General features: G+C 46.7%; 2 protein-coding genes across 2 annotated transcripts in view; one reads left to right on the top strand and one right to left on the bottom strand.

Moving 5' to 3' along the window:
• rbpjl (recombination signal binding protein for immunoglobulin kappa J region-like) overlaps nt 1-4,735 on the bottom strand; it is a 75,832-nt gene extending 71,097 nt beyond the window's left edge. Inside the window, exon 1 of the mRNA XM_070894905.1 lies at nt 4,687-4,735. Coding sequence (XP_070751006.1) covers nt 4,687-4,735 — 49 coding nt within the window. The remainder of the gene's footprint in view (nt 1-4,686) is intronic.
• Nucleotides 1-26,022, top strand: part of matn4 (matrilin 4) — an 88,697-nt gene that overhangs the window by 13,737 nt on the left and 48,938 nt on the right. The window lies entirely within an intron of this gene.

The following is a 26,022-nucleotide window of genomic DNA, read 5'->3' as shown; positions in this document are numbered from 1 at the left end:
TTGGATGCTGATGGAGCTGCTGTGCATTTCCACCATTTTGTTTTTGCTTTTATTGCACCATTTTTCTGTTATTGACACTACAGCAGATTAACAGCTCTTTGTGTTAGTTAGGATCTATGTTAACCCACTGTTGAATATCGCATCAGATCTAATTGGCTTCTTAACCACAGGAAAGGTGGGTGGACTTTGTGATGCTACTTAATGTAGTACAAAGTTGATTTTCTTCCAACATTCTGCTTCAGTAATTTGGGTATTCACAGAAGACAAATTCCTATTCCAAGTCCGGCAGCCAGTAATCACGAGCTTCCGGAGTACAGGGATGTATCATCAACTTCCTCCCTCCACTGGGCTACTATATAAAATAGATGTATATCGACCTCTGCATTTCCAAGGATCAAATATAGATCCTCTCACACCACCCTCCATCGCTAACCACTCCAGTAGAGGTAACGGGCACATAATAGACCACTAGGTATCTGTAGCTCTCTCCTCTCCGCTCCTCTCCTCTCTTGACCAGAGTGTCCAACTGGAGACCCCAAGGCCACTTGAGGCCCCACGCCTTGGCAGTCCATCCCCTGAACCCCAGGCACCTCAATCCAATTTGTGCTTGGGTTTCTTGTTTGGTAGGTTTGGCCTGTTTGAATTTCATGACTCTGAAAGTTTGGAAAGTCCTGTTTTTCATGCTGTTGTCTCATTAGTTGCATAAGCCTGGCTTGCATTCCCATGAGTATAGAAGATTGAGAGCTGATCAGATGGAATATTTGAGAGAGTAGACACTGAGAAACGATTTCCTCTGGTGGAGGAATCAAGAACGAGGGGGGCATAATGTTAAAATTAGAGCCAGGCCATTCAGGTGTGAAATCAGGAAGCACTTTCATCACACAAAGGGTAGTGGGAATCTGGAACTCTCTTCCCTGAAAGACTGTGGATGCTGCGGGATAATTGGAGCTTTCAGGACTGAGATTGGTGGATTTTAGTTGTGTAAGGGTATCAAGGGATATGGAACAAAGGCGGGTAAATGGGGATGAGGCACAGACCGGCCAAGATCTAATTGAATGGCAGAGCAGGCCCGAGGAACTGAATGGCCTCCTCCTGTTCCTACTGTTCCTATGTTTTAATTGGTGAATAAATCCTATTTCAGAACACCAAGACCCAGCCAATTGAGATATATGTAAATTAATGGGACCGTGGGTTAATACTTTACATGTGTCTCCAAGATGCATCTGTGTGATGCACAAAGGCAAAAGCTTGGACCTCCCTATACTAGATCATCAGAAATAATTCTACAAAAAACATAGCACATGGGGTTACCCCAACAGGCTGTCAGGAGTTGGATTCTATCGAATGCTTTATGCAGAGCTCCTTCATGGTAAACGAGCCAAAAGTGGGCAGCGGAAATGTTACAAGGACACCCTCAAAGCTTCCCTGCTAAAGTGCGACATCGCCACTGACACCTGGGAGACCCTGGCGGAAGACTGCCTGAGGTGGAGAAAGTGCATCCAGGAGGGCGTTGAGAGGGCAAAGAGCGTGAAGAGGTCAAGCGCAGGCAGCGGAAAGAGCATGTGGCAAACCAGTCCCACCCACTCCTTCCCTCAACGAATGTCTGTCCTACCTATGACAGGGTCTGTGACTCTCGTATTGGACTGTTCAGCCATCAGAACTCACTTTGGGAGTGGAAGCAAGTCTTCCTCGATTCCGAGGGACTGCCAATGATGATGATAATGATCTATCCAACCTCCAATGGTTGTCACTTCAGGGACTTGAGCACAAAAATCTAGGCTGACACTCCAGTGCAGTGCTGAGGGAGAGCTGCACTGTCGGTGGTGTCGTCTTTTGAATGAGACTTTAAACCTAGGCCCTGTCTGCTCTCTCAGGTGGACGTAAAAGATCCTATGGCCACTAATTTGAAGAAGAACAGGGGAGTTATCCCCGGTGTCCTGGCCAATATTTATCCCTCAATCAAAATCACCTGGTCATTATCACATTGCTCTTTGTCGGAGCTTGCTGTGTGCAAATTGGCTGCCATGTTTCCTACATTATAACAGTGATTACACTCCAAAAGTACTTCATTGGCTGTAAAGTGCTTTGGAAAGGTGCTATAAAAATGCAAGATGTTGTTATTGCACCTCTTGGACATGACTGCTCTTGCCCCCATGCTCTTTCTTCACAAATGAGAGGTGATCTTATTGAAAAGTATAAGTTTCTGAGGGGGATTGACAAGGTAGATGCAGAGAGGATGTTTCCCCTTGTGGGGGAATCTAGAGCTAGGGGCATAGTTTCAGAATAAGGGGTCGCCCATTTAAGACGGAGATGAGGAAGAATTTCTTCTCTCAGAGGGTCATGAATCTTTGGAATTCTCTACCCCAGAGAGCAGTGGAGGCTGGGTCATTGAATATATTTAAGGTGGGGATAGACAGATTTTTGAATGCTAAGGGAGTCAAGGGTTATGGGGAGCGGGTGGGGAAGTGGAGTTGAGTCCATGATCAGATCAGCCATAATCTTATTGAATGGCGGAGCAGGCTCGAGGGGCCAAATGACCTACTCCTGCTCCTATTTCTTATGTTCTTATGTTCATTTAATTACCTTTTGACTTGCCTTATACTGATAGCTTTTTGCCTGAAAAAATGCTTGTAACTTTCCCCTTCGTGCTTTTAGTTCCAATTCTGAGTTGCTACTCCCCTTGTTACCAATTCACCAACCAGTCAACAGAGTTCAATATTTCCCGCTAAAGTTTTCCCACAATCGGAACACTACATTCCCTTTCATCTCCCTCACTGAATACAACAGAAGTATTGTTATGCCTCTCATTATTCCTATATCAACAACTTGCATTTATATAGCGCCTTTAATGTAGTAAACCATCCCAAGGTGCTTAACAATACAAATTTTGATACTGAGCCACAGAAGGGGAAGTCCAGAACCAGGGGACACAGTCTTAGGATAAGGGGTAGGCCATTTAGGACTGAGATGAGGAGAAACTTCTTCACTCAGAGAGTTGTGGAATTCCCTGCCACAGAGAGTTGTTGAGGCCAGTGCGTTGGATATATTCAAGAGAGAGTTAGATATGGCCCTTACGGCTAAAGGGATCAAGGGGTATGGAGAGAAAGCAGGAAAGGGGTACTGAGGTGAATGATCAGCCATGATCTTATTGAATGGTGGTGCAGGCTCGAAGGGCCGAATGGCCTACTTCTGCACCTATTTTCTATGTTTCAGGGCAGGTGACCAAAAGCTTGGTTAAAGAGGTAGGTTTTAAGGAGGAGAGAGAAGCGGAGCAGTTTAAGGAGGGAGTTCCAGAGCCTAGGGCCCAGGCAGCTGAAGGCTGAACAAAATATTCTCTCGTGTCTGGTATCACCCTGCTAAAAATCCGTGCTTCAAATCTTTATTTCAGCTCACCACTTGTCCCTCAAGGGGGTGTCTCTGGAGAGGGAGCACGCTGTGTCCACAGGTAAGCTTGAGGCTTTCCATGACCGGTGGATACTGGAGGGACTGGAGTGCATTTAGAACATAAGAACTGGAGCAGGAGTTGGCCATTCGGCCCCTCGAGCCATTCAATAAGACCACGGCTGATCTTCAACCTCAACTCCACTTTCCCGCCTGATCCTCATATCTCTTGATTCCCCATGAGTCCAAAAAATCGAAAGGCATTGTGGATAAAGGGAATACAATTATAATTTGATTGCGTTTTTATTTGTTAGTTTTGTCATAATTTGGAACTTATGTTTGTGCCCTTCTAAAAAGGGGACATTTATGGTTTAAGCGTTTCCGTATGATGATTTAATCATCCTTATCAATAAGAGTTAATGACCTCAGGACATCCCAAAGCACTTTGCAGTCAATTAAGTACTTTTTGAAGTACTTGAGGGCCGAAAAGAGCATAGTGTAGCCTGCAGTATAACTGCCAGCTGCAAATCACAGTCGCCACGGAGTGGGAGGTTGAAATGACCGCTTTCATCATAGGGACTGACCACTGTGCAATGGCCAGTTTCACAGAGTGACCACTGTGCAATGGCCAGTTTCACAGAGTGACCACTGTGCAATGGTCAGTTTCACAGAGTGACCACTGTGCAATGGTCAGTTTCACAGAGTGATCACTGTGCAATGGCCAGTTTCACAGAGTGACCACTGTGCAATGGTCAGTTTCACAGAGTGATCACTGTGCAATGGCCAGTTTCACAGAGTGACCACTGTGCAATGGTCAGTTTCACAGAGTGACCACTGTGCAATGGTCAGTTTGCAATGGTCAGTTTCACAGAGTGACCACTGTGCAATGGTCAGTTTCACAGAGTGATCACTGTGCAATGGCCAGTTTCACAGAGTGACCACTGTGCAATGGTCAGTTTCACAGAGTGACCACTGTGCAATGGTCAGTTTCACAGAGTGATCACTGTGCAATGGTCAGTTTCACAGAGTGACCACTGTGCAATGGTCAGTTTCACAGAGTGATCACTGTGCAATGGTCAGTTTCACAGAGTGACCACTGTGCAATGGTCAGTTTCACAGAGTGACCACTGTGCAATGGTCAGTTTCACAGAGTGATCACTGTGCAATGGCCATAAATTGGACCCTTTCCCTCCCTGAGTTTGAGTGTTACTGGGACTTCCCACCCACCCCAGCTTAGGTTTATGTGGCAGCGGCTGGTGCGAGATTGGCAGCCAGCTACCCTGGAGCGCAGCCCCGGCTACTTACTGCAGTGTGTCCGGCAGTGCTGTGCGGACAGCGCGGAGTCCCCGGACATCGTGCCGAGCGAGGGTCGGTGCAGGGCGCTAGTTGACTGGCTCTCTCTCTCCCGGCCTCTCTCTGCCCCACCACCGCCTCTGTCTCCAAGGTCCCGGCGCCCTGCCTCTGTTTGCATTCTCCTGCTCCCATCTGCTCAACACGCGGTTCGTTCTCACGCCCTCCCCTCCCAGCGATCTGTCAACAAGGAAATGTGAGAGGGAGGAACAGGGGAACTTAGCAAAGGCAGGGACTGGGAGAGAGAGAGAGACAGAGAAATTAGCTAAGGCAGAGACCAAGTGACAGAGAGACTGGGAGCTTAGCTAAGGCAGAGACTGGGAGGGAGAGAGATTGGGAGACAGAGAGAGACAGAGAAATTAGCGAAGACAGAGACCAGGAGGGAGAGAGACTAGGAACTCAGCTGACAGGGAGATTGGGAGATTGGGAGGGAGAGAGATTGGGGGAGAGAGAGACAGAGAAATTAGCGAAGACAGAGACCAGAGAGACTGGGGGCCCGAACTTGGTCAAAGCCAAGTGCCACCCAAAGAACGGCGGAGGACCGCCGAGAGACCGGGCGGTACTTTGCCAGGGAGATTCCTCTAACAGATTTCCCAGTACCGCCCAACGGGAAGAAAACGACTTACGCTGTGCGGCAGCGAGCGGGAGCTCCCAATCTCGGCAGCAAATGTGATCCTGGCCAAAGTGCAGCCGAGGATTGAGTCAGGCCCAGGGAGCGGGGGGTGGGGGGGGGGGGGGGGGGGGGTGGTGTACAGATTTTTAAAAAATTAATTTAATTTAAAAAAATAGAAAAAACCCAATAGAAAACTTTCAGGGGAGCCCATCCACATAAATCGCTGGAAAAAAATAAATAAAAGAAGTTCACCAACTTTTTTTTGCAAGTCTTCATACTTGCCATCGGGGTTAGTCCACACACCGGTCCTTCATAGAAACATAGAAACATAGAAAATAGGTGCAGGAGTAGGCCATTCGGCCCTTCTAGCCTGCACCGCCATTCAATGAGTTCATGGCTGAACATGCAACTTCAGTACCCCATTCCTGCTTTCTCGCCATACCCCTTGATCCCCCTAGTAGTAAGGACTTCATCTAACTCCTTTTTGAATATATTTAGTGAATTGGCCTCAACAACTTTCTGTGGTAGAGAATTCCATAGGTTCACCACTCTCTGGGTGAAGAAATTCCTCCTCATCTCAGTCCTAAATGGCTTCCTCCTTATCCTTAGACTGTGTCCCCTGGTTCTGGACTTCCCCAACATTGGGAACATTCTTCCTGCATCTAACCTGTCTAACCCCGTCAGAATTTTAAACGTTTCTATGAGGTCCCCTCTCATTCTTCTGAACTCCAGTGAATACAAGCCCAGTTGATCCAGTCTTTCTTGATAGGTCAGTCCCACCATCCCGGGAATCAGTCTGGTGAACCTTCGCTGCACTCCCTCAATAACAAGAATGTCCTTCCTCAGGTTAGGAGACCAAAACTGTACACAATACTCCAGGTGTGGCCTCACCAAGGCCCTGTACAACTGTAGCAACACCTCCCTGCCCCTGTACTCAAATCCCCTCGCTATGAAGGCCAACATGCCATTTGCTTTCTTAACCGCCTGCTGTACCTGCATGCCAACCTTCAATGACTGATGTACCATGACACCCAGGTCTCTTTGCACCTCCCTTTTTCCTAATCTGTCACCATTCAGATAATAGTCTGTCTCTCTGTTTTTACCACCAAAGTGGATAACCTCACATTTATCCACATTATACTTCATCTGCCATGCATTTTCCCACTCACCTAACCTATCCAAGTCACTCTGCAGCCTCATAGCATCCTCCTCGCAGCTCACACTGCCACCCAACTTAGTGTCATCCGCAAATTTGGAGATACTACATTTAATCTCCTCGTCTAAATCATTAATGTACAATGTAAACAGCTGGGGCCCCAGCACAGAACCTTGCGGTACCCCACTAGTCACTGCCTGCCATTCTGAAAAGTACCCATTTACTCCTACTCTTTGCTTCCTGTCTGACAACCAGTTCTCAATCCATGTCCCGCTGCTGCCGTCGACTCCCGCCCGGAGGAATCTGCTAGCTCGGCGGGCGAGAGGTCACTTACGCGACTGAGTCGCTAACGGGCAGTTCCCAGCGGTCCTCCCTTCCCACCGGCAGCAGAGCTAGAGGAATCTGTCACCGAGGGGAGAGCGATGCAAAAACTCGGCGGCAGCCGGTGGCAGCAGGCGGTAAGGCCACCAAGTGCAGGCCCTGGGACTTCAGCTTCGGCAGAGACTGGGAGGGAGAGAGAGATAGAGAGAGAGAGAGAGAGAGAGACAGGGACCTTAGCAAAGGTTTAGAGAGGATGCACAAAAGATGTACAAGAATGATTCCAGGGATGAGGGACTTCAGTGACGGGGATAGACTGGAGAAGCTGGGGTTGTTCTCCTTGGAGCAGCGAAGGTTGAGAGGAGATTTGATAGAGGTGTTCAAAATCATGAGGGGCCTGGACAGAGTAGATCGAGAGAAACTGTTCCCATTGGCGGAAGGGTCGAGAACCAGAGGACACAGATTTAAGGCGATTGGCAAAAGAACCAAAGGCAACATGAGGGAAAACTGTTTTATGCAGCGAGTGGTTAGGATCTGGAATGCGCTGCCGGAGAGGGTGGTGGAGGCAGACTCAATCATGGCTTTCAAAAGGGAATTGGATAAGTACCTGAAGGAAAATAATTTGCAGGGCTACGGGGAAAGGGCGGGGGAGTGGGACTGGCTGAGGTGATCTTGCAGAGAGCTGGCACAGGCTCGATGGGCCGAATGGCCTCCTACCGTGCTGTAACCGTTCTATGATTCTATGAACGTAGCAATGAAGTGTGTATGTGACATGTACTATATGCAAGACTTGTAATATGGACCGATAGACAAATCTAAAAACTGATAACATCATATTTTAATTAATTTAGTTAGGCCTTGGACACTGGCTGTTATACATTAGAAGCTGCACATATGTAGCCTGAAGGATCCTATGGACAGTCATCTTGCATCTTAAAACTGCACCATAATTTTTTTTTTAAATTGGGACATAGAAGGAAGACAATTTTTTAAATGTTGTTCTCAGGATGTCCATGATGTTAAAGAAAGAAAGACTTGCAATTATATAGCGTCTTTCACAATCACTGGACGTCTCAAAGCGCTTTACAGCTAATGAAGTACTTTTTGGAGTGCCGTCACTGTGGTAATGTAGGAAACGCGGCAGCCAATTTGCGCACAAGCAAGTTCCCACAAACAGCAAAGTGATAATGACCAGATAATCTGCTTGCTTAGTAATATTGATTGAAGGATAAATATTGGCCAGGACACCAGGGATAACTCCCCTGCTCTTCTTCAAAATAGTGCCATAGGATCTTTTACGGCTACCTGAGAGAGCAGACGGAGCCTCGGTTTAAAGTCTCATCCGAAAGACGACACCTCTGCTCTGCACTGGGAGTGTCAGTTTAGATTTTTTGTGCTCAAGTCCCAGAGTGGGACTTAAACCCACAACCTTCTGACTCAGAGGCGAGAGTGCTGCCCAATGAGCTACGGCTGACAATGTTGGCACGGCTGACATTTGTTCCCATCCCTAATTGCCCTAAGAAGCTAGCGATGGACCTTCTTCAATGAAGTACCGATTGTTTTTACAATTGAATGGCTTGCCGGGCGAATTGGGACATTAAGAGTCAACCACATTGTGGGGACTGTAATTTGAGTGTAGGCCAGACTAGGTAGGGGTAGTGGAATCTTTTTCCTGAAGAGAATCAACAAACTAGATGTGCCTTTATGACAATCTGCCAACTTTAATGGTCATTATTTTTCTCGTGACACCTCACAAATCACCAGATTTATTGAATTCAATTTCATACCTTGTTGCAGTGGGATTTGAACTTACAGCCTTGGGATTCCTGGTCCCTTCTTACTGAATGCGTGTTTCTGGATACAACAGCAACTTGCATTTATACCGCACGTTTAACGTAGTAACATGCTCCAAGGCTCAGAGGAGCATTATTAAACAAAATTTGACATTGAGTTACATAAGGAGCTGTTAGGGCAGATGACCAAAAGCTTGATCAAAGAGGTAGGTTTTAAGGAGCATCTTAAAGGAGGAGAGAGCGGTACAGAGGTTTAGAAAGGGAATTCCAGAGCTTCGGGCCCAGGCAGTTGAAAGCACAGCTGCCAATGGTGGAGCGATTGAAATCGGGGATGCACAAGAAGCCAGGCACCTAAAGCTTGGTCAAAGAGTTAGGTTTTAAGGAGCATCTTGAAGGAGGAGAGAGAGGTAGAGAGGTTTATAGGGAGGGAATTTGAGAGCCTGGGGCCCAGGCAGCTGAAGGCACGGCCACCAATGGTGGAATGATGAAGAGTGGGAATATGCAAGAGCCCAGAATTGGAGGAGCACAGAGATCTTGGCGGGTTATGAACTGCACTTTGTTTTGTGCGGCCTGTTTTTTTTTAATGCGCGGACCCTTTTAAATTCCTGCGCACACAGAGTATTTACAATGGAAACGCAGTGAGCCACCTGCGTGGGACCTCTCAGATTGCTGCACAGCCTCACGGCTTACAGGGAACATTGGTTGTGGGGCTGGGGGAGATTACAGAGATAGGGAGGGGGTGAGGCCATGGAGGGATTTGAATACAAGGATGAGAATTTTAAAATGGAGGATTTGCCTGACTGGGAGCCAATGTAGGTCAGCGAGCACAGGAGGTGATGGGTGAATGGGACTTGGTGCGATTTGGACACGGGTGGCAGAATTTTGGATGAGCACAAGTTCATCCACACACACATTCCCAGAGGACACCTCCGCTCCTGTGCCTGAATGGACAAGATGATGGAATGAGATATCGAAGGGGAACTACTAATTAGCTGTTTTTTAAAAAATTATACTGCTCAATTGTTGATCATTTAAAGTCATTTTGTTCCAACCAATAATAAATTGCATTATCCAATTATTTTAATTAAGTAATATAAATAATTCAGCAAAGCGAGAATTCTGTGCTTGAAAAGAATTTTTAATCATCAGATCATTTGAATTCAGAAACTTGAAATGAACGGCAGACTGTATCGGGGTTTAGTGGTTGCTGTGTAACGGTATCAGTGTCATGGAACTGGATCAGCTTTAGACCCAGGTGTTAACGAATGCATACATGCAGTTAGAGACAGTTCATTACTCTAGTTCTTCAATACATGAATGCCAACTGTGATAGAAACATCGGAGCAGGAGGAGGCCACTCAGCCCCTCAAACCTGTTCCGCCATTCTGTTAGACCACCGCTGATCTGTATCTTAACTCCATCTTGGTTCTGTAACTCTTAATACACTTTTACCGAAAGAAAATCTAACAATCTCAGTTTGGAAAGTTTCAATTGACCCCCCCAGCCTCAACAGCTTTTTGAGGGGAGAGAGTTCCAGATTTCCACTCCCCTTTGTGTGAAATGCTTCCTGACATCACCATGAACGGCCTGGCTCTAATTTTAAGGTTATGCCCCCTTGTTCTGGACTTGCCCCACCAGAGTAAACAGTTTCTCTCTCTCTCTACCCTATCAGCTCCTTTGATCATCTCAAACACCTCATTTAGATCACCCCTTAATCTTCTACACTAAAGGGAATACGAGCCTAGTGGACGCAACATATGATCAATGTATATACTTTAATAGTGTTTGACTATTAGGAATAATTATATAAACATAGGGTCTGGATTACACAGGATATACAGCACAGAAACAGGCCATTCGGCCCAACCAGTCCATGCCCGCGTTTATGCTCCACTTGCGCCTCCTCCCGTCTTTCCTCATCTAAATCTATCAGCATAACCCTCTATTCCCTTCTCCCTCATATGCTTGTCTAGCCTCCCCTTAAATGCATCGATACTATTCACTTCAACCACTCCCTGTGACAGCGAGTTCCACATTCTCACCACTCTCTGGGTAAAGAAGTTTCTGCTGAATTCCCCATTGGATTTCTTGGTGACTATCTTATATTGATGGCCTCTAGTTATGCTCTTCTCCACAAACGGAAACATTCTCTCTGTATCCACTCTATCAAAACCTTTCATCATTTTAAAGATCTCTATTAGGTCACCCCACAACCGCCTTTTTTCAATAGTAAAGAGACCCAGCCTGTTCATCATTTCCTGATATGTATACCTTTGCATTTCTGGTATCATCCTTGTAAATCTTCTCTGCACCCTCTCCAGCGCCTCTATATCCTTTTTATAATATGGTGATCAGAAATAAACCCTAGTGCTAGTCTGCCTTGTCCTTCGCGAGAAGAGGTCCTTCTATTATGTATTTTCTGTTCTCTAAAGCATTGGCTCGAGGGTGGACTCAACTCACAGTGGTGTAATCTGTCCCTGGTGACATTTGAAATTTATCTGTTAAAGTTAGAGTACAGAGCGGAGTAAACAAGCTGAATTGCAGGCACAGGAGAGAGGACAAGAGCGCCCTTTGTGCGTCGAACCTCTGACACAGGTTTTCGAGCCTGTGCAGGAAGCCTAACACAAGGGCTAGATTATTTCGAACACGCCTGAAGAGCTGTATAAAAGCCCTTCATTAATTCTTATTGCCAGGTGGAATCGACCGGCCTGAACATTCACAGTGCCCAACAATGGACATCCTCAGTGACACATTCGGCCTGCGGTACAGGAGTCATGATCGAACCTGGATTGATATAGCGCCTTTCGTGACCTCAGGACGTCCCAAAGCACCTTTACAGCCAATTACCTACTTTTGAAGTGTAGTCGCTGTTGTAATGTAGGAAACGCTGCAGCCAATTTACACACAGCAAGCTCCCACAAACAGTAGCGTGATAATGATCAGATAATTCGTATTTAGGTGTTGGCCAGGACACCTCTGCTCTTTTTTGAAATAATGTCGTAGGACCTTTTATGCCCACCTGAGAGGGCAGAAGAGGCTTCGGTTTAACATCTCATCCAAAAGACGGCAACTCCGACAGTGCAGCGTTCCCTCAGTACTCCACTAGAGCGCCAGTCTAGATTCTGAGGTCAAGTCTCTGGAGTGGGGTTTCACCCCACAGCAATCTGACTTAAAGGTAAGGTTTCTACCTGCTGAACCATGGCTGTTACTCAATGGCATGCAGTTACCCCAGGTAAGAACAGAGGAAGGGGCGGCGGCACTGATATCGGCAGCGACAAGAAGGGAAGCGGACCTACAAATGGGGAGAGAGGACCCAGATGCGAGCAAACTCTCCCTCTCTTCTGCCCTCTCCACATCGGCAAATGGATATTCATGGCTGATTCACAGCCCTTCTGCCAAACCTTGCTGGAAGTCTTCAGGGGTCGTATGCCCCAAACCGTATCTCTCCCACCCTTTGATGTTGCCTCCTCTCTGCCGCAGCTCCACTGGATTTGCCTGACCGCCATTGGCAGACTCCCTCTGCTAATGTCAGGAGCCCGTCCTACATGTGTTATGACCCCGACCTCAGGAAGGTGGGGTCAGGCACACGACGGAGCAACTGGCAGAGGTCCCGCGCCAACAAGGAAATTATGATGAACCTATATAAAACACTGGTTCGGACCCAACTGGAGTATTGTGTCCAATTCTGGGCACCGCACTTTAGGAAGGATGTGAAGGCCTTGGAGAAGATGCAGAAAAGATTTGCAACAATGATTCCAGGAATGAGGGACTTCAGTTACATGGCTAGACTGGAGAAGCTGAGGTTGTTCTCTTTAGAGCAGAGAAGGTTGAGAGGAGATTTGATAGAGGTGTTCAAAATCATGAGGGGTCTGGTCAGAGTAGATCATTACAGCAAGATTCTCAAGGGACAAAGTGTGTTAGAAAGACAAGCCTGAAGGCTCTGTGCCTCAATGCGAGGAGTATTTGGAATAAGGTGGACGAATTAACTGCACAGATAGCAGTTAACGGTTATGATGTAATTGGCATCACAGAGACATGGCTCCAGTGTGACTAAGGCTGGGAACTCAACATCCAGGGGTATTCAACATTCAGGAAGGATAGACAGAAAGGAAAAGGAGGTGGGGTAGCATTGCTGGTTAAAGAAGAAATTAATGCAATAGTAAGAAAGGACATTAGCCTGGATGATGTGGAATCGGTATGGGTGGAGCTGCAGAATACCAAAGGGCAGAAAACGCTAGTGGGAGTTGTGTACAGGCCACCAAACAGCAGTAGTGAGGTTGAGAACAGCATCAAACAAGAAATTAGGGATTAATGCAATAAAGGTACATCATGGGTGACTTTAATCTACATATTGATTGGGCGAACCAAACTGGTAGCAATGGGGTGGAGGAGGATTTCCTGGAGTGTATTAGGAACAGTTTTCTGGACCAATATGTCGAGGAACCAACCAGGGAGCTGGCCATCCTAGACTGGGTGATGTGTAATGAGAAAGGACTAATTAGCAATCTTGTGCGAGGCCCCTTCGGGAAGAGTGACCATAATATGGAAGAATTCTTTATTAAGATGGAGAGTGACACAGTTAATTCAGAAACTAGGGTCCTGAACTTAAGAAAAGGTAACTTCAATGGTTTGAGGCGTGAATTGATACTTAAAGGGTTGACCGTGGATAGGCAATGGCAAACATTTAAAGATCACATGGATGAACTTCAGCAATTGTACATCCCTGTCTGGAGTAAAAATAAAACGGGGAAGGTGGCTCAACAATGGCTTAAAAGGGAAATTAAGGATAGTGTTAAATCCAAGGAAGAGGCATTTAAATTGCCAGAAAAAGCAGCAAACCTGAGGACTGGGAGAAATTTAGAATTCAGCAGAGGAGAACAAAGGGTTTAATTAGGAGGGGGAAAATAGAGTATGAGCGGAAGCTTGCTAGGAACATAAAAACTGACTGCAATAGCTTCTATAGATATATGAAGAGAAAAAGATTAATGAAGACAAACGTAGATCCCTTGCAGTCAGAATCAGGTGAATTTATAATGGAAAACAAAAAAATGGCAAACCAATTGAACAAATACTTTGGTTCTGTCTTCATGAAGGAAGACACAAATAACCTTCTGGAAGTACTAGGGGACCGAGGGTCTAGTGAGAAGGAGGAACTGAAGGATATCCTTATTAGGCGAGAAATTGTGTTATGGAAATTGATGGGATTGAAGGCTGATAAATCCTGGGGCCTGATAGTCTGCATCCCAGAGTACTTAAGGAAGTGGCCCTAGAAATAGTGGATGCATTGGTGATCATTTTCCAACAGTCTATCGACTCTGCGTCAGTTCCTATGGACTGGATGGTAGCTAATGTAACACCACTTTTTAAAAAGGGAGGGAGAGAGAAAATGGGGAATTATAGACCGGTTAGCCTGACATCAGTAGTGGGGAAAATGTTGGAATCAATTATTAAAGATGAAATAGCAGTGCATTTGGAAAGCAGTGACAGGATCGGTCCAAGTCAGCATGGATTTATCAAGGGGAAATCATGCTTGACAAATCTTCTGGAATCTTTTGAGGATGTAACTAGTAGAGTGGACAAGGGAGAACCAGTGGATGTGATGTATTTGGACTTTCAAAAGACTTTTGACAAGGTCCCACACAGAGATTGTTGTGCAAAATCAAAGCACACGGTATTGGGGTAATATACTGACGTGGATAAAGAATTGGTTGGCAGACAGGAAGCAGAGAGTCGGGATAAATGGGTCCTTTTCAGAATAGCAGGCAGTGACTAGTGGAGTGCTGCAGGGCTCAGTGCTGGGACCCCAGCTCTTTACAATATACATCATTGATTTAGATGCAGGAATTGAGTGCAATATCTCCAAGTTTGCAGATGACACTAAACTGGGTGGCGGTGTGAGCTGTGAGGGGGACGCTAAGAGGCTGCAGGGTGACTTGGACAGGTTAGGTGAGTGGGCAAATACATGGCAGATGCAGTATAATGTGGATAAATGTGAGGTTATCCACTTTGGGGACAAAAACGTGAAGACAGAATATTATCTGAATGGCAGCAGATTAGGAAAAGGGGAGGTGCAATGAGACCTGGGTGTCATGGTTCATCAGTCATTGAAAGTTGGCATACAGATACAGCAGGCGATGAAGAAGACAAATGGTGTGTTGGCCTTCATAGCTAGGCGATTTGAGTATAGGAGCAGGGAGGTCTTACTGCAGTTGTACAGGGCCTTGGTGAGGCCTCACCTGGAATATTGTGCTCAGTTTTGTTCTCCTAATCTGAGGAAGGACGTTCTTGCTATTGAGGGAGTGCAGCGAAGGTTCACCAGATTGATTCCCGGGATGGCTGGACTGACATATGAAGAGAGACTGGATCAACTGGGTCTTTATACACTGGAGTGTAGAAGGATGAGAGGGGATCTCATAGGAACATATAAGATTCTGACGGGATGGGACAGGTTCGATGCGGGAAGAATGTTCCCAATGTTGGGGAAGTCCAGAACCAGGGGACACAGTCTTAGGAGAAGGGGTAGGCCATTTAGGGCTGAGATGAGGAGAAACTTCTTCACTCAGAGAGTTGTTAACCTGTGGAATTCCCTGCCGCAGAGAGTTGTTGATGCCAGTTCATTGGATATATTCAAGAGGGAGTTAGATATGGCCTTTATGGCTAAGGGGATCAAGGGGTATGGAGAGAAAGCAGGAAAGGGGTACTTAGGGAATGATCAGCCATGATCTTATTGAATGGTGGTGCAGGCTCGAAGGGCCGAATGGCCTACTCCTGCACCTATTTTCTATGTTTCTATGTTTCTGTGAAGCTGTTCCCATTGGAGAACCAGAGGACACCAGCTCTCTCCTATGACAGTGGGAACTGGTGCTCTGCACTCTCTCTCCTGTGACAGTGGGAACTGGTGCTCTCCACTCTCTGTCCTGTGACAGTTGGAGCTGGTGCTCTCCACTTTCTGTCCTGTGACAGTTGGAACTGGTGCTCTCCACTCTCTGTCCTGTGACAGTTGGAACTGGTGCTCTCCACTCTCTGTCCTGTGACAGTTGGAACTGGTGCTCTCCACTCTCTGTCCTATGACAGTTGGAACTGGTGCTCTCCACTCTCTGTCCTGTGACAGTTGGAACTGGTGCTCTCCACTCTCTGTCCTGTGACAGTTGGAACTGGTGCTCTCCACTCTTCCGTCCTGTGACAGTTGGAACTGATGCTCTCCACTCTCTGTCCTGTGACAGTGGGAACTGGTGCTCTCCACTCTTCCGTCCTGTGACAGTTGGAACTGATGCTCTCCACTCTCTGTCCTGTGACAGTGGGAACTGATGCTCTCCACTCTCTCTCCTGCGACAGTTGGAACTGGTGCTCTCCACTCTCTGTCCTGTGACAGTGGGAACTGATGCTCTCCACTCTCTGTCCTGTGACAGTGGGAACTGATGCTCTCCACTCTCTGTCCTGTGACAGTGGGAACTGATGCTCTCCACTCTCTGTCCTGTGACAGTGGGAACTGATGCTCTCCACTCTCTGTCCTGTGACAGTGGGAACTGATGCTCTCCACTCTCTCTCCTGCGACAGTTGGAACTGGTGCTCTCCACTTTCCTGTTGGTGTAGGAGGGAGGGCTTTAGTTTCCTGAACAATTGGGACCGCTTCTGGGGAAGGTGGGACCTGTACAAGTCGGACAGGTTACACCTCAACAGAGACGGGACCAATGTTCTCGCAGGTGGTTTTGATAGTACGGTTGGGAGGGCTTTAAACTAGCTTGGCAGGGGGATGGGAACCTAGGAGAGGGTTCTGAGCTAGTTAGAGTGGGTGAGAGCTCAGATGAACAGAACCCCAAGAAAGAATGCAATAGGCAGGAGGCAACAGAGCAGATTAGCACTGGGGTAAGTGTAAACCACAAGGTGATAGGAAGAGACAATATGTATGAATATAAAGGGGCTGCAAGAGGGGTCAAAACTAAAAATCATGGTTTAAAAACTAGTATTAAAACACTTTACCTAAACGCAAGCAGCATTCGAAACAAAGTAAATGAGTTGACGGCACAAATGATTACAAATGGGTATGATTTGGTGGCCACTACTGAAACGTGGTTGCAGGGTGGCCAAGACTGGGAATTAAACATACAGGGGTATCTGACAATTCGGAAAGATAGCCAAGAAGGGAGAGGAGGTGGGGTAGCTCTGTTAATAAAGGATGATATCAGGGCAGTTGTGAGAGACGATATTGCCTCTAATGAACAAAATGTTGAATCATTGTGGGTGGAGATTAGAGATAGTAAGGGGAAAAAGTCACTGGTGGGCGTAGTTTATAGGCCCCCAAATAATAACTTCACGGTGGGGCGGGCAATAATCAAGGGAATAATGGAGGCATGTGAAAAAGGAACGGCAATAATCATGGGGGATTTTAACCTACATATCGATTGGTCAAATCAAATCGCACGGGGTAGCCTGGAGGAGGAATTCATAGAATGCATACGAGATTGTTCATTAGAACAGTATGTTACAGAACCTACAAGGGAGCAAGCTATCTTAGATCTGATCCTGTGTAATGAGACAGGAATAATAAACGATCTCCTAGTAAAGATCCTCTCGGAATGAGTGATCACAGTATGGTTGAATTTGTAATACAGATTGAGGGTGAGGAAGTAATGTCTCAAACGAGCGTACTATGCTTCAACAAAGGGGACTACAGTGGGATGAGGGCAGAATTGGCTAAAGTAGACTGGGAACACAGACTAAACGGTGGCACAATTGAGGAACAGTGGAGGACTTTTAAGGAGCTCTTTCATAGTGCTCAACCAAAATATATTCCAGTGCAAAAGAAGAGCGGTAAGAGAAGGGATAACCAGCCGTGGATAACCAAGGAAATAAAGGAGAGTATCACATTAAAAACCAATGCGTATAAGGTGGCCAAGGTTAGTGGGAAACTAGAAGATTGGGAAATTTCTAAACGACAGCAAAGAATGACTAAGAAAGCAATAAAGAAAGAAAAGATAGATTACGAAGGTAAACTTGCGCAAAACATAAAAACAGATAGTAAAAGCTTTTACCGATATATAAAACGCAAAAGAGTGACTAAAGTAAATGTTGGTCCCTTAGAAGATGAGAAGGGGGATTTAATAATGGGAAATGTGGAAATGGCTGAGACCTTAAACAATTATTTTGCTTCGGTCTTCACAGTGGAAGACACAAAAACCATGCCAAAAATTGTTGGTCACGGGAATGTGGGAAGGGAGGACCTTGAGACATTCACTATCACTAGGGGGGTAGTGCTGGACAGGCTAATGGGACTCAAGGTAGACAAGTGCCCTGGTCCTGATGAAATGCATCCCAGGGTATTAAAAGAGAGGGCGGAAGTTATAGCAGATGCATTCGTTATAATCTACCAAAATTCTCTGGACTCTGGGGAGGTGCCATCAGATTGGAAAGCAGCTAATGTAACGTCTCTGTTTAAAAAAGGGGGCAGACAAAAGGCAGGTAACTATAGGCTGGTTAGTTTAATTTCTGTAGTGGGGAAAATGCTTGAAGCTATCATTAAGGAAGAAATAGCAGGACATCTAGATAGGAATAGTGCAATCAAGCAGATGCAACATGGATTCATGAAGGGGAAATCATGTGTAACTAATTTACTGAAATTCTTCGAGGATATAACGAGCATAGTGGATAAAGGTGTACCGATGGATGTGGTGTATTTAGATTTCCAAAAGGCATTCGATAAGGTGCCACACAAAAGGTTACTGCAGAAGATAAAGGTACGCGGAGTCAGAGGAAATGTATTAGCATGGATCGAGAATTGGCTGGCTAACAGAAAGCAGAGAGTCAGGATAAATGGGTCCTTTTTGGGTTGGAAATCGGTGGTTAGTGGTGTGCCACAGGGATCAGTGCTGGGACCACAACTGTTTACAATATACATAGATGACCTGGAAGAGGGGACAGAGTGCAGTGTAACAAAATTTGCAGATGACACAAAGATTAGTGGGAAAACGGGTTGTGTAGAGGACACAGAGAGGCTGCAAAGAAATTTAGATAGGTTAAGCGAATGGGCTAAGGTTTGGCAGATAGAATACAATGTCGGAAAATGTGAGGTCATCCACCTTGGAAAAAAAAACAGTAAAAGGAAATATTATTTGAATGGGGAGAAATTACAACATGCTGCGGTGCAGAGGGACCTGGGGGTGCATGTGCATAAATCCCAAAAAGTTAGTTTGCAGGTGCAGCAGGTAATCAGGAAGGCGAATTGAATGTTGGCCTTCATTGCGAGAGGGATGGAGTACAAAAGCAGGGAGGTCCTGCTGCAACTGTACAGGGTATTGGTGAGGCCGTAAGGAAGGATATACTAGCTTTGGAAGGGGTACAGAGACGATTCACTAGGCTGATTCCGGAGGTGAGGGGGTTACCTTATGATGTAGATTGAGTAGACTGGGTCTTTACTCGTTGGAGTTCAGAAGGATGAGGGGTGATCTTATAGAAACATTTAAAATAATGAAGGTGATAGACAGGATAGAGGCAGAGAGGTTGTTTCCACTGGTCGGGGAGACTAGAACTAGGGGGCACAGCCTCAAAATACGGGGGAGCCAATTTAAAACCGAGTTGAGAAGGAATTTCTTCTCCCAGAGGGTTGTGAATCTGTGGAATTCTCTGCCCAAGGAAGCAGTTGAGGCTAGCTCATTGAATATATTCAAATCACAGATAGATAGATTTTTAACCAATAAGGGAATTAAGGGTTATGGAGAGCGGGCAGGTAAGTGGAGCTGAGTCCACGGCCAGATCAGCCATGATCTTGTTGAATGGCGGAGCAGGCTCGAGGGGCTAGATGGCCTACTCCTGTTCCTAATTCTTATGTTCTTATATTCTTATTAATGTTGGGGAAGTCCAGAACCAGGGGTCACAATCTAAGGATAAGGGGTAAGCCATTTAGGACTGAGATGAGGAGAAACATCTTCACCCAGAGAGTGGTGAACCTGTGGAATTCTCTACCACAGAAAGTTGTTGAGGCCAATTCACTAAATATATTCAAAAAGGAGTTAGATGTAGTCCTTACTACTAGGGGGATCAAGGGGTATGGCGAGAAAGCAGGAATGGGGTACTGAAGTTGCATGTTCAGCCATGAACTCATTGAATGGCTGTGCAGGCTCGAAGGGCCGAATGGCCTACTCCTGCACCTATTTTCTATGTTTCTATGTTTCTATGACACAGATTTAAGGGGATTGGCAAAAGAACCAAAGACAACGTAAGAAAAACCTTTTTATGCAGCGAGTGGCTAGGATCGGGAATGCACGGCCTGAAAGGGTGGTGGAGGCAGACTCAATTTTATCTTTCAAAAGGGAGTTGGATAAATACCTGAAGGGAAAAAAATTGCAGGGCTTCGGGGAGAGGGAAGGGCAGTGGGACTGGCAGAAGGTCGGAACGGGCTCGACGGGCCAAATGGCCTTCATCCGTGCTGTAACCATTCTATGATTCAATGAAACCAGCCTCCAGTGGCACTACTGCCCCAGATGGATATCCAGCCCTAGAAATAATAGATATAAGTGACTTATTTCTTAAACGTGTCACGCATTGGTTAATAAGTAACTGGGAAAGGCAATTGGTCTACTGGGAGGCATTACAAGGTGATAATTTCATTGAATGGTTTATAATCGCCATCTGGAATCAGAAGATAACAGCCTTGCAATGATTCCACATGTTCACTCATCATCATAGGCAGTTCCTTGAAATCGAGGAAGACTTGCTTCCACTCTAAAAGTAAGTTCTCAGGTGACTGTACAGTCCAGTACAGGAATTACAGTCTCTGTCACAGGTGGGACAGACAGTGGTTGAACTGCCTGCGCTTATTTTCTGCATGCACTCAGCGACGAGACTCGAGGTGCTCAGCGCCCTCCCGGATACTCTTCCTCCACTTAGGGCAGTCTTTGGCCAGGGACTCCCAGGTGCCGGTGGGGATATTGTACTTTATCAAGGAGGCTTTGAGAGTGTCGTTGAAACGTTTCCTCTGCCCACGTGGGGCTCACTTGCCGAGTAGAACATTTGCTTTGGGAGTCTTATGTCAGGCATGCAGACAATGTGGCCCGCCCAACGGAGCTGAGCGAGCGTGGTCAGTGCTTCGATCTTGGGGATGTTGGCCTGTTCGAGGACGCTAACACTGGTGCGTCTGTCCTCCCAGGACACTATTCTCTGGAGAAAGGACCAAAATTCCCTGTAATCTTTTTTGGTGCCTCATGGCCCCTTTAAGATGCTGAGCGGCCCATTCAAAATACCACACATGCACAGTTTTTGTATTGAGAAGCCTAATGTGTGGATTTCCTGGTGGACTGGCCAGCTGCGCGGCTTAAAGGGAACATTGGAAAGGACCACCTCCTAACATCTAACCTAATTCTGGCTAACGTTCCCCCTAATGTGTTTTTGGGTGCCCAGCCCATTCACAGCTTCACTCATGCGTGAAATTTAATATTGAAAAAGTCAGTTCGACTTCAAGTGGTAACGTGGGTTCTGGCTTCACCGCAGCTTGAGATTTTGACACCCCTGATCCTCCCTAAACTATTTAGTTGAACCGAACTGTCTGCACAAACGCAATCCATTAACGGAGTACTGGGGATACTAAAAAGGAAGACTTACATTTATATAGCGCCTTTCACGACCACCAGACATCTCAAAATCACTTTCCAGCCAATGAAGTACTTTTGGAGTGTAGTCACTGCTGAAATGTGGGAAACGCGGCAGTCAAATTGCGCACAGCAAGCTCCCACAAACAGCAATGTGATAATGACCAGATAATCTGTTTTAGTGATGTTGATTGAGGGAATAGATATTGGCCCCAGGACACCGGGGATAACTCCCGTGCTCTTCTTCAAAAGTGCCATGGGATCTTTTACATCCATCTGAGAGGGCAGATGATTGAACATCTCATCCAAAAGACGGCACCTCCGACAGTGCAGCACTCCCTCAGTATTGCACTGGAGTGTCAGCCTAGATTTTTTGTGCTCAAGTCTCTGGAGTGGGACTTGAATCCATGACCTTCTGACTCAGGGGCGAGAGAGTGCAGCCCACTGAGCCACAGGTAACACCAACAGCGTGAGAGCCTGGGCGTCACTGTGATGGTGTGTATTCCAGTGTTATGCTGCTTGTGGATATCTTATCCTGCATCCTTCCGTTCCAAAGCAAACCACTGTAATCAGAAATGCTGCAAGGCAGAGATAATGTAGATGTGAGCGGGATATTTAACTTGAAAAGAGAGCACAGAACCAGAGGATTGAGTGCAAAAATAACAAGTGTCAAGTGGAACCAGAGATTAAAGGATATTTTGTGCTGCCCCACAGATATATAGAACAATGCTTCCAGCCAAAGAGTTTAATACTGCATCAGTGAACTCTCAGGAGAAAGACTTGCATTTCGTATCGCGCCTCAGGGCATCCCAAAATGTTTTACAGCCAATAAAGAACTTTTTGAAGTGTAATCACCGCTGTAATGTGGGAAACGTGGCAGGCAATTTGCACACAGCAATATGATAATGTCCAGATAATCTGTTTTTTATTGATGTCGGTTAAATATTGGCCCGGACACCAGGGAGAACTCGCCTGCTCTTCTTCGAAATAGTTGGTTGGTTTAGCGTCTCATCCGGGAGACAGCACCTCCGGCAGTGCAACACTGTGCTTGGAGTGCCAGCCTGGATTTTGTTCTTGATCTCTGCAGTGGGATTTGAACCTAGGACTTTCACTGACTCAGAGGCGAGAGTGCTAACCACTGAGCCACAGCTGACAGCTTACAGAAGCACATCTACTTCAAGTGGCCCTGCAGTGTACTGGGGCTCCCAGGAGCACAGAACAACCCCCATTTACATTGCAGAGTCAATTTCCCAGCACCATGTAGCGACTGAGAAGTAACTTCACCCGTGCCAAGCGATTTTCACCTCCAGACTGTGGACTTTCCCGGATATTGGGGAACGTGCAGAAAACGTCCAGAAAAGCCGGCAATCTGAAAGTCACCTTGTTGTCAAGTTTCCCACCGCTAAACATCAAGACGGCCATTTGCATTTGACGTCTGTGACACTGCAACCACAAGAGGAGTTGTGGTTTAGTGGGCAGCACACTCACTTCTGAGTCAGACGGTTGTGGGTTCAAGTCCCACTCCAGGGACTTGAGCACATACATCTAGGCTGACACTCCCAGTGCAGTGCCGAGCCGAGGGAGTGCTCACTGTCGGAGGTGCCGTCTTTCAGGATGAGATGTTAAACCGAGGCCCCGTCTGCTCCCTCAGGTGGCTGTAAAAGATCTCCCAGCACTATTTCGAAGAAGAGCAGTGGGAGTTATCCCTGGTGTCCTGGCCAATATTTATCCCTCAATCAACATCACGAATACAGAATATCTGGTCATTATCACATTGCTGTTTATGGGAGCTTTCTTTGCACATGTTGGCTGTCCCGTTTCCCACATTACAACAGTGACTACACTTCAAAAAAGTACTTCATTGGCTGTAAAGTGCTTTGGGACGTCTGGTAGTTGTGAAAGGCGCTATATAATCGTCCCTGGCCAAAGACTGCCTTAAGTGGAGGAAGTGCATCCGGGAGGGCGCTGAGCACTTCGAGTCTCATCACCGAGAGCATGCAGAAATCAAGTGCAGGCAGCGGAAGGAGCGTGCAGCAAACCTGTCCCACCCACCCCTTCCCTCAGCGACTATCTGTCCCACCTGTTGCTCTCATATTGGACACGTTCAGCCACCTAAGGACTCATTTTAAGAGTGGAAGCAAGTCTTCCTCGATTCTGAGGGACTGCCTATGATGGACAATGATAACTGCAAGCCTCTCTTTCTTTGGGAAAGCACTGCCTAAAGTGGGGCTGAGGCTCCGCTAGAGGGAGCATTTTCACCTCATTTACATCGCTGCACTGTGGCTGGGGTCAGTGCCGCCAGCGATGGTACAAGAAAGGGAGAATAAGTAAACAGGGCAGAATGTAATAACAGCAGCTTGTCTTTACATGGAAGAATGTTTACACGGTGCGCTGCAGGACACAGGCTCGCCTGAGGGCTGGTGGCTGAGTGGGACTCGGAGCAGCTGAGGATGCAGACAGCAGCACTCTGGATGAGCTGAGGTTGAGGTTGATGGTGGGCGGAGGATGGGAACCCCTGCCAGGGATCATTGGAATGGGCGAGTGGGGAGCTGACCAAGGCATGGATATGGGTTTCAGCAGTAGGTCGGCTGAGGCAGGGATCGGAGATAGCTGATGTTGCATAAGTGGCAAGAACACGGCACGTGGAATATAGTGCGGGTAAATGTGAAGTGATCCACTTTGCTGGAGAAAAATAGAAAAGCAGAGTCTTTGTTAAACGGTGAGAGATTGGGAAATGTTGCTGTTCAAAGGGACCTGGGTGTCCTTGTACACAAATCACTGAAAGTTAACATGCAGGTACAACAAGTAATTAAGAAAGCAAATGGTATGTTGGCCTTTATTACAAGAGGATTTAAGTATAAGAGTAAAGACGTATTACTGCAATTATATAGGGCCCCGGTGAGACCACACCTGGAGTATTGTGCACAGTTTTGGTCTCCTTAACCAAGGAAGGATATACTTGCCACAGAGGGAGTGCAACGAAGGTTCACCAGACTGGTTCCTGAGATTGCCTTATGAGGAGAGATTGATTGATATTTAGAAGAATGAGAGGTGATCTCATTGAAACATACAAAATTCTTACAGGGCTTGACAGGGTAGATACAGGGAGGCTGTTTCCCCGGGCTGGGGAGTCTAGAACCTGGGGTCACAGTCTCAGAATAAGGGGTCAGACATTTAGGACTGAGATGAGGAGAAATTTCTTCACTTTGAGGGGTGGTGAATCTTTGGAATTCGCTACCCCAGGGGAATGTGGAGACTCAGCCTTTGAGTATATTCAAGGTGGAGATCGATAGATTTTTGGATATTAAGGAAATCAAGGGATATGGGGATAGTGAAGGAAAGTGGAGTTGAGGTCGATGATCAGCCATGATCTCACTGAATGGCGGAGCAGATTCGAGGGGCCGAATGGCCTACTCCTGCTCCTAATTCTTATGTCTGTAAATGGAAGTAGGCGCTTTTTGTGATGGCGAGGAGATGGGTTCAGCAGGTCAGCTCGGGGTGAAATAGGAGGTTGAGATTATGAACTGACTAGTTCAGCCTGAGACAGTGGCCAGGGAAGGTGGATGGAATCGGAGGCAGAGTACCGAGTTTGTGGCAGGGCTCCAAAAACGATGACTTTGGTCTTCCCAATGTTTAACTGGAGGAAATGGCTGCTCATCCGTTGCTGGATGTCTGACAAACAGGCTAACCACAAGGTAGTGGAGGCATTGAGAGAGAGAGTTGGTGGTGGGGTAGAGCTGGGGGTCGTCCACTCACATGTGGAATCCGACACCTGTTTTCAGATGATGGGCAGCATGTAGATGAGGAAGAGGAAGGGGGGGGGGCAGGGATAGATCCATGGGGGACTCCACAGGTAACGGTGCGAGGGCAGGGAGAGAAGCCATTGCAGGGGATGTTCCGGCTACAATTGGACAGGTAGGAATGGAGCCAGGCGAAGGCCGTCTCACTGAGCTGGACAACGGAGGAGAGGCATTGGTGGAGGATGGCGTGGTCGGACTGACCCTTGAAACATCTGCTGTGGGAACCCCTCCCCGCTCCTCACTTGCATTCAGATTCCCACAGACGGATCTCAAACTCATGGGTTCAAGTCCCACTCCAGAGACTTGAGCACAATGATCGAGGCTGACACTCCAGTGCAGTGCTGAGGGGAGCGCTGCACTGTCGGAGGTGCAGTCTTTCAGATGAGACGTTAAACCGAGGCCCCGTCTGCTCTCTCAGGTGGAGATAAAAGATCCCGTGGCACTATTTCGAAGAAGAGCAGGGGAGTTATCCCCAGTGTCCTGGGCCAATATTTATCCCTCAACCAACATCACTAAAAACAGATGATCTGGTTCCTGCTTCAGATCGAAAATGATCAGGTGCTCAAACCACTTGCTCCCACTACAACAGCCACCTTGACGCATCCTCGCGTGTTTGTGGGATCTTGCTGTGCAATCCGCTCAGCCCTTTATAATCTGGACTGGCTGTGATCTCAATGGGACATCAGCCATAAACTGGCTCGAGCAAGTCTCCAGCAAATATGAAAAACGAGGAGTTAAACTCGCTCGATATTTAGCTTCTTGATTCAATTAACAGATTGGTGTTTGTAAAAGTGACAGTGGGAGAATTAATCAGTCATTTAAGTGTGTGCTGGGGGAAGATGGCTAAATTAAATGAAGATCACTCTGCCTGGGAATGATCATCCAAATAAAAGAATGGATGAAATATTGCCTGCAATAAGCATCAAATGTGACAAACGTTGTAATAATGAAAAAGTATCTCTGTGTATGTATATATCGGACTGATTTATTCTCGACAACGGCAACTGAGTGGAAAAGACACTTGGGGGAG

This window comes from Pristiophorus japonicus, chromosome 12 (genome assembly GCF_044704955.1).
Source record: "Pristiophorus japonicus isolate sPriJap1 chromosome 12, sPriJap1.hap1, whole genome shotgun sequence".
In the NCBI taxonomy this organism is placed as follows: domain Eukaryota; kingdom Metazoa; phylum Chordata; class Chondrichthyes; family Pristiophoridae; genus Pristiophorus; species Pristiophorus japonicus.
The sequence above is the reverse complement of the archived record's forward strand: the minus strand, read 5'-3'. Positions and strand labels throughout refer to the sequence as shown.